Source organism: Aulonocara sp. 'chitande type north' Nkhata Bay, linkage group LG16 (assembly GCF_057382095.1).
Source record: "Aulonocara sp. 'chitande type north' Nkhata Bay isolate Kocher_YH1m ecotype deep benthic linkage group LG16, A_spYH_male_GT1.1, whole genome shotgun sequence".
Taxonomy (NCBI): Eukaryota; Metazoa; Chordata; class Actinopteri; order Cichliformes; family Cichlidae; genus Aulonocara; species Aulonocara sp. 'chitande type north' Nkhata Bay.
The window spans coordinates 3,188,130-3,197,535 of record NC_141359.1 but is presented as its reverse complement, the minus strand read 5'-3'; the positions used below and the strand labels follow the sequence as shown (position 1 = coordinate 3,197,535).

At 47.2% G+C, this 9,406-nt stretch overlaps 1 protein-coding gene across 1 annotated transcript; it reads left to right on the top strand.

Annotated features, from left to right (window-relative positions):
- The first annotated feature begins 6,606 nt into the window (after positions 1–6,606).
- LOC147310816 (uncharacterized) lies at positions 6,607–8,853 on the top strand. Its single transcript, XM_086267473.1, has one exon. The coding sequence runs from the start codon at positions 6,613–6,615 to the stop codon at positions 8,851–8,853; it is 2,241 nt and encodes a 746-aa protein (XP_086123599.1). The 5' UTR covers positions 6,607–6,612.
- The last annotated feature ends 553 nt before the right edge of the window (positions 8,854–9,406 follow it).

The window sequence follows — 9,406 nt, the reverse complement described above, 5'->3', positions numbered from 1 at the left end:
AAAAAGAAAAAGGTTGCAACAACAAAGAACACAACAACCTAACAAAAAACTCCACACCACGAGGAGGCACTTCCAGGGGCACACAAGCCCACCCTGTCAATAGCAGCAGCAAGTCCCACTGCTGCTGCTGTTGAGACCCACAAGCCCACACTACTCACATGAACCAGCTACTCTCCCCACTGCTCCGACAACTCCACACCACAGGCAGGACAATCACACAATAGGACCTCTTTCAACACCTAAAACACAATAAAGAAACACCAGAGAAATCACCTTCCCTCATCCAGTTCATCCCCAGCTTATATGACCTCAGAGAGGTGATTGCTGACTGGGCCCAGGTGGTAAATGAGGCCAATGAATAGCAGCTGTGTCCTGGGGAGAGAGAAGAGCAAGAGAGACAGAGGGGTAGAGCAAGACAGGAGAAGGCGGAGAGCGAACACCACACCCATACAAGAGTAGTTTCAGGAGGCCCTGCTAGGGCCGTAACAATTATTATTATTATTATTATTACTCCAGTTTTGGCCTACCTTCACTGGTTGTGTGGAAATAAAAGAAAATACATAATTGCTAACATTGCTTTTATTAGTGGCATTTTATTAAAACTTTTATTAAATGTGTAGTTGTAGTTATTTTTATACACACATTGCAAATGTGCTCATTAAGAGTTGGCGCTCAGTCCTTTTAAGGTCATAAGGTGTAAGGTGACTCAGAGCGCAGAAAGGTCAATGCAAACACGCTTACAGACACAAATAACAGTAGATGAGTTTTAGGTCAGAGGTGAGATATATTTTTGCTTGTAACTGCATTTGTGCCTGCATAGCAACAGTTGGTACAGGATCTGCTAAAGATAAGCATAAGAAGTGCAAATCAACAGGAAACATCTGTAGGGTAAGATGGTTGAAAACGCCATGTATGGTAAAAATGTTGCTGATAATGGAAACATGTTTAACTGTCACTCACTGTAACTAATGCATGTTATATTATTTGCTGACGCAAGGGGCTGAACCCTAACATATCAAAACCATTTTGAAGTGTGCTTTCTAGCAAGGATCTATGCTAATGATGCTACTGTATACATCTCCCCACGCGTGTGTTCAATAAAATCATTGTTTGACTGAACTCATCAAGACCAGTGTTTGTTTGTTCTCATCCTCAAGTATCAAATCAAATCAAATCAAATCAAATCACTTTTATTGTCACATCACATGTGCAGGCACACTGGCACAGCACATGCGAGTGAAATTCTTGTGTGCGAGCCCCACAAGCAACAGAGATGTGCAAACACAACAACACAAACGAGCAAAATACAAGAATGGCCAACCTGAAACTAATAAATATATGTACAATATATAATAGTGTATGCATTTCTGGATGTGTATACTAAATATTTTCCTACGTGTGTGTGTGTGTGTGTGTGTGTGTGTGTGTGTGTGTGTATACACATTTTTACAAATTAAATAGTAAAAAAATAATAATAATAAAATATATAAAATATACAGAGTTGAATATGTGCAAAACAAGTGGCATTTATATACAGTGTGGAGTGCATAATGTTGAAGTTCCAGTAGTGAAGCTGAGGTGTCTATGAAGTGTTCAGCAGTCTGATGGCCTGATGGAAAAAGCTGTCTCTCAGTCTGCTGGTACGGGACCGGATGCTGCAGAACCTCCTTCCTGATGGAAGCAGTCTGAACAGTTTATGGCTGGGGTGACTGGAGTCCTTGATGATCCTCCCCGCTTTCCTCAGGCAGCGCTTCCTGTAGATGTCTTGGAGGGAGGGAAGCTCACCTCCAATTATCCGTTCAGAGCACCGCACTACTCGCTGGAGAGCTTTGCAGTTGTAGGCGGTGCTGTTGCCATACCAGGTGGTGATGCATCCAGTGAGGATGCTCTCAATGGCACAGTGATAGAAGGTCCTGAGGATGCGGGGGCTCATGCCGAATCTTTTCAGTCTCCTGAGAAAGAAGAGGCGCTAAGAGGCGTAAAGAATAAGGACAGTTGCCTGTAAGTTTTAGGTTTCATTTTAAAATTTTAGTTCTAACCTTTAGGGCCCTACATAGTCAAGCTCCCCAATATTTATCTGACCTGCTGAAACCGCATTCATTTTTCCAAACTTTTCCAAACATTGTTTGGAGCATGGTTCCAAATCAGTCCGAAAACACACAAATACAGTTCAACACAAAACTAGATGCATCACGAGTCCACAAATCAAAAGTTCAGGGAGGCAACGGCTCAAAAATCCAAAGACCCAGTTCTGGGCCGGTTGCCCTAAGGCAGTAGCGGCGCGGACACAGTTCAGGTGGCTGACCGTGCGGACAGCAATGGCGGCAGTGACACAGACGAGCCAAATCAGGAGGCCGGCCATGCGGAAGGCAGTGGCGGCGACAGAGCAGGTCCGGAGGCCGGCCGCGAGGCCAGCGGCGGTGATGACCTCGTTCAGGAGGCCGACCTCGATGCCCATGATGCCCAACTAGAGGCCTGGACCCCCCAGCTGATGAGGCGTGAAGCTAGCTGGGTTCTCCTGAACCCCCAGCTAATGTGGCTTGAGGCTGGACGTGCTCCTCAGAACCTCCAGCTAACTTGGCTTGAGGCTGGACGGGCACCTCGGGCCCGCTGGCTGGGTTCTCATGAGCAGCAGAGACATCACAAGGCCCCATAATTGCTGAGGGCTCGATTTCATTTCCCCCTCTTTCCCCTGTACCCCCTAGGAGGTCACAAGTGAGCCCAGACAGAGGTGTGAAAACAGCTCAAACTGAGGCCCCTAGGAGCTCAGACTCGGATGCAAAACAACACATAGAGGAGGAAGAGGAGGAAGAGGAGACCCAGTGGACTGACGAGGAATCGGAGGATGATGACCCCGGACCGCAGTTCCAGGGTCTGCCCACTCCCATGAGGGAGAGGAATCCAGAGATATGGATAGACAGTAAGCCTATGGGAGACCAATGGGTAGGGAAAGTCATTGGAAAGTCTCATGAGGACCGAGACGCCACGTCAGAGATAGGTTGAAGGCAGTGGAGCAGGGACTGCTGGAGGAAGAGATGGAAAGAGAGGTGCTGGCGCTGGAACCTGGGAAAGGGAAGACAAAGACAGTAGGTGCAAAACCAGGTCTCAGGTTACGGTCGGGGAAGATGTTGGCTGATGACAGAGGGAAAAGACAGTCAGTTTTCCGAAAGAACTAAAAGCTGAGACGCCTTCCCTCTTTGCTGAGCACTGCAGGGACACAAAATAAAGGGGTGGTCTTGGACTCAGGAAACGACCAGCAGCTCTGTCTGCCGTTGATGATGGGTCCGGAGTGTCAACCAGTGTATTGTCACGATCAGAGATTTGGAAGCGTTAGTCAAGCAACTCCCACCTATCACAGAGGGAGGAGCGGCTTGGCTAAGGAAACTGAGAACCCTGACGGAGGGAGAGGAACTGGCCATAGGAGATTTTTGAGCGATAGGAGCCAAATGTATGTTGGGTGGAGGTCTAGGGTGACATGGAGCAAATCACTAACACCACCAGTGACACCAATGACACCCCATACTCGGATGTGGAAAATGTGCTATCTAGCGCAGTACGTGAGAAGTACCCGACCCCAAATGCTGGTTCCATACCAAAAATTACCTGGGAGCCTAAACACACTCCCAGGGAATTTTTAGAAAGAGCTAAAGAGCAGTGGATGTCACAGACAGGTATACACCCAGGCCAGGGAGGTGAGGACAGGGCATGGTTCCGCGCAGCGGTGTTGGTAGGTCTACCAGAACGAGTGAGAACCGACCTAGAAAAGAATCCAGATTTTGCGGTCGCTGACTCTACTCAATGGGAGAGACACGTTGTGCATCGGCTCCAGCTAGAGCTGGACGAGGCGAACAAGCAGAAAAAGAAGCTTGAGGAAGCGCAGGCGCAGCTGTTGAAGTTACAGCTGTGGAGAAAAGATATTTTAATTTGTATTCTTATGGTGACATTATATAATCATAACTATCATTGATTAATCATTTATCATTGTTGAATTTGTTGACAGAATAACCTTTTAATTAGATCTATGTTAATCTGAGTAAAATATTAATGTACACATATTCCCATTACTTTAATCAGTCTATGGTTGTTCTGCTTAAGCTGTTGCACCACATCAGTGTGTTCACTCCACTCGAATAGGTGGGTCCTGTTGGACCTTGGCCGTCTACATTCAGCTCTGCACGTACTCAGGCCTTTAATAACACGCACAGAGAGTCATGTAACCCACGCATGGTCACATACACACATATTAAGAAAAGGAGGTCGTCTCAGGACATCCTCTCTATAAGGACACACAGCCTCACAAGATACACACCAATAATACACATAACACACTTGTTTTTCTCTAAAAGTTATCATACGATGTCTATATAAGGAAGACTTTTGGAATTGTGGTGAACTGATATCATTTCCAGTAAGGTCTGTGTGATGTCATCATGGATAATATAAAAGATATGGGAGAGCCGCCGTCCGGCGGAGATGATTGTTGCAAGTTTCTTCCCACACTTAGTGCACAAAGTGTGTAATAAAAGATCACTATTTTTTGCCACCTACCTGGACTCGGCCTGCTTTCTTCTCTTACCCAAATCGAACGAATCTTAACAATTCTTGGTGCCGAAAACCCGGTTGGGGAGGAGAGGAGCGTGCGGCGTGAGAGGTTTGCTTCTTGGAGGTGACAAAAAGACGAAGGCCAGCAGCTTTATCTGAGTGACAGATGCCAGGCAAATAAGAAGGTGAGTGCCACCTGTTGTTTATCCAAAAGGCGCTAAATTGGAAGTTAAAACTAAATTTATTAAATAATATTCACTCAGTATAGGCTTCTGGTGTTTGTCCATAGTGATTTTGGGGTAATTAGTGTTAAAGGCAGGGAATAGTGGCCTGACTAAATTTATTGCTGTTTATTTTGGGGGTGAATTTTGAGTTAAGAGGTTATGTGTTTAAGTTAATACGGTTTAAAGAGTTTAAAGGAAAGTTGACTGGGTGCCAGCCAGATCAGCAGGTAGTGTAGGGTATTTGATTTTATTGATAAGCAGAGACGCGGTCTCGGGCCTCAGGTAATTAAACTGGGGGGCAGGGTGCCCACAGTGAGGCTTTTAAAACAAGTAAACGTAATTAGAACGGGGGCGCGGCCCCTAAGAATGCAGTTGTTCAGCAGGTGGCACTGACCCCTAATCGCGGACGCGTGGTTAGGTTTTAGCCCAGAGTGGCCTTCCGTTGGGGACTTGGGACGCCCAGGTAACAGGCTAGGTAATCCATGGGGGATTGCCTTCTACTGCACTGATTGATCGACAGAGTCGGGGACTCGACTGTGACCATCCAACGTTGGGGACTTGTGAACTTTAAGTAAAGCCAAAAGCGTGATCTGGGATATTTCACGCCGCAGGTGGAGGTCCTAGTCTCCTGACGGGAAGCAGTTATAAATTAATTAGAGCTTAGGAATTAGGAACTTCGGGAGGGCGTTCCCGAAGCGTGTATTGATCAGAAAGGGCGCAGCCCTGGGCTTAGAGGCTTTTAAATTACTCAAAAGTTTAGGAACACTGCTAGAGACATAAACGAGATAAGTGGTTCTGGCATGCGGTGTGTTTATGTCTATACGGGCCCGTGTATGTAAATAGAATATAAATTACCTGTGTGTGTGTGAATCTAAGTGTAAATTACTTATATAGACTGCATAAACTGTCTGTGTGCTTCCAGAGTGACAACAGGAAAAACTCCTTTCTTTTCTCTCTAGCAGAGGAGCAGTGTGGTTATATTTAAAAAAAAGAGAAGTCGCGGGCACGCGCTCCTCTGTGAAGAGAAAGAAAAGGTGGGGGCCGAGCCAAGCGCTCAGGCTGTGTGTGTGTGTATTTCTTCTTAGGAGAAGGAGGGGCGGTGTGTGTGTGTGGCAGCTGGCTGTGTTTCATCTCCCTATTTATCCATTTCTATGCTTCTTAGTTTCGTTTGGGTTAGGTGAAGGGATGTTTCAGAAGTGTGGTTAAAAGATTTCAGTATATTAAATAAATTAAACCTTGTAATCTTGTGAGTGTGTGTTCCCTAAAGTGAGTATGGTTTGATAGGATCTAATGTGTAATGATCTCTCGTGTAAAACTCCTGTGAAACAGGAGGACTGCTAAGGATATTGGCGAAAATTGAGTATTTTGTGTGATTGCTGGGAGACGTTCTGGTTGGGTTATATTTCCTCCTCAGCCTGGAGAAAGGCAGAGATGTGTGCGTTATTCTTGATGTTGTGTATATAAAGTTTGTAAAGATTGGTTGAGTCTCTCGCTATAAGGAGCGAAACGGCGTGCATAAGTAGAGTGACTGGATTATTTTCACGTGTGTAAACGTTGTAGTTGTTAGGGAAGTGAATGTGAGAGTGAATTTTCGCTGGGTTTAGGTGCTTAAAACTGTTGCAGTAGACTTTTGTGCAGTTTTTGTTGTGAAAGGAGAAGTAGAGAGTGTGTGCGTGTGTGTATGTGTGTCTGTGGGCGGTTTCTCTCCAACTGGAGCTTAGCGGAAGTTAAGCTTGACCAGCTGGTGGGATTTTGACTGCCGAAAGGGGAAGTACAGTGAGGCAACCCCAAAAGGAGGAGCCTAGGAGCGGCCATTTTGGTAAGGTAAGTGAGGTCGAAAAACAAAATGGCTGAAGAGGAAAAGGCGACCCCTGGTGGGGGAAAGAGATATAAGCCATTGAAGGAGCAAATACAGCAATTGAAGAAAGCAATTAAAATTACTGCTGAAGGGACTTCAAAGGAAATTGCCCGCCAGTGCCAAGATCTGGAAAAAGAAGTAAAGGAATTATGTGAAAATCAACAGAAGACGTTTGAGGACAGAACCCCTCTTCATTCCATCTTCCAAGTTGAGGGTGAGAAATGTGAGAAGAGGATTAAAGAGCTTGAAGAGGAACACTTAGGACGTTTTCAGGGGAGGAAAGTAAAGGCTGAAAAGAAGCTCATGATTGAAAAACAAAGTAAGTATTGCAAGCTTATGATTGTCTCCCAAGGCGTTTCTCATTGGATGCAAGAGGAAGTGAACGACACCAAACCAGTCTTGACAAAGGAAGCCGAGGCTGAGGGAACATTATATCCCAGCCTGAAGGATTTCCTGTGTGCCCCACCCCCTCCTTATATCTGTCCAGTGGTGACTTTAGAGGGTGGCACCTTGCGGGGGCTGGGAGGAAAAACAGGTACAGTCAGAGGTGGAATTGTCGATGTACAGGAGAATCCTATACCATCGACATCTGCTCAGAGCACAGAGGAGGCAGACACAAGAGTGGTGCAGGCCCAATCAGCGGCAGCTGCGTTAGAGGTAAGTCAGTCCCACCCAGCTGCTGGGACATCACAAGGAATCACCACACGGGGGGTGATCTTGATCCCTCCCTCTATTTTCAGCCCAGATGGAGCGACCGGAGAAGCTCAACCTGTGGCTTCCACGAGTACGGGTCAGGTGACAGTGCAACAGCCCGGCCAGGGAAATGCATCCCAGGAGGTCTGGACTTCAGAGGAAGATTCACCCTCACTGCAGTTTCGGAAGCAGCCATCGAAGGCGACCCAAAAAACCGGTCAGAGGTCGGAGGTTGATAACCTGGAGAAAGAACAGTGGCAAGGCCATGTCTTTGGAAATGTATCTGACAATCGGGAGGTCGTGATAAAACTGGAACGGGTCATGAGAAGACTGGAGGAAGAAGGTGTAGCAACACCACGTAGCGTAGCACAAACGCTGGAGGCATTGGAAAAGGACTTGGCGGCCTCAGTAAATAAAGCACGAAAATCTAGAGAAGTGTCAAACCTGGAAAGGGGAGGACTCGCCCCAAAGTTTCCGGGTCCCCCAGGAGCGAAGACGCTTCGATCTGGGAGGGTTCTGGATGAAGTAAGAGATAAAAGACAGTCGATCTTTGAAAAGAATCGGAGGCAGAACGCTGCATTGCAAACCGGAGAAGGGCAGTGTGACACAGAGGAGGAATTGCCCCTCACTATGCCTTTACTGACGGGTTTACAGGGCGAACCAGTCTACCACCCCTATAATATAAGAGATCTTGAGGCTCTGGTGAAGCAGCTGCCCCCGATCACAGAGGGAGGAGCGGCTTGGTTGAGAAGACTAGGATCTCTCACAGAAGGAGAGGAACTTGCCCTGGGTGATTTTAGAGCTATCGGTGGGAGGACTTTCAGAGGTGGGGGCCTCGCAGATGTGGAAGAGATAGCAAGAACCACCTGCCAACCAAATGATGTCCCCTATGCAAGGGTGCGAAATGCTCTCTCTGATGCAGTGCGTGAGAAGTATCCGACCCATAATATGGGCACTACACCTAGGATTGCTTGGAGCCCAGAACATTCCCCTAGAGAATTTATAGAGCACGCAAAAGAACAGTGGATTCTCCAAACTGGAGAGCATCCTGGGCAAGATGGGGAACCCAGGGCGTGGTTCCGCTGTGCAGTGTTAGCAGGTCTGCCAGAACGAGTGAGAACAGATCTACAGAAGAATCCAGACTTTGCGGTGGCGGATTCAGTAAAATGGGAGAGGCATGTCATACATCGACTTGAGCTGGAAAGAGACGAGGCGAACAAGAAAAAACAGGAGCTGGAGGAGGCGCAAGGGCAGTTAGTAAAATTGAAATTGGTTGAGGCGAGAGAAAAACTAAGCGAAAAGAAAAAGGAAAACAAAGATGGAGCTAAAAAGATGCTGGTGGCCCAGCCACAGGGCAATCCGGGGCCTGATTGGCCAGATTTGGATCCGGTTCTGTACCCTGATGACCGATGGCCCGCCAATGGATCAAGGCAAGCCAGACCCGCGGGGAATTGGGGGGCTAATAGGTCGTTGAGGGGACGTGGTGGATCCCAAAGGGGAGGCGGACCAAGCTGCCGACAACCAATCCAGCCCTGACGGTGCTGGGAAAACAGACATTGAAGCACAGTTATGTGGTGTCTCCCCATGTGCCTGTGAACTTGATGGGCAGGGATCTGCTCATTAAACTGGGGGCCACTATCATGTGTTCAGCTGATGGATTAACAGTTACACTTCCAGGAGGAAAAGAATTTCCGTGCCTGGGGACTTTTTCAAAGAACCAGTACTTGCTGAAAGACTGTGGACAAACGACAGCTGACATTTACTGGGGTCGTGTGGTGGAAGAAGGCATTCTAAGACAGTATCAGCTGTGGAAACCTTGGATTATGGCCTTGGCGGTCTATTCTTCCCCCCGGGATCCATACCATGTTACCCTCTATTATGATCGGAATGATGATGAAATTTATAGGGACCTGTTCCAGTCTGACCTTGAAGGTCAGACTTGGAATGTGCGTTCTCAGAACATCTATGTCGGTCCTGAAGGCGTCGCTGCAGCAGTAAATTTATTCGAAGAACAACGGCCTTGGTTCAAAATGGGACCTGATTCAGTGCCCCACATTACATTGGCGGTCCATGATGGTCACCAGGCGAA

Excerpts from the sequence above, each read along its gene's own strand:
- LOC147310816 (XM_086267473.1), top strand. The coding sequence starts at position 6,613 with ATGGCTGAAGAGGAAAAGGCGACCCCTGGTGGGGGAAAGAGATATAAG.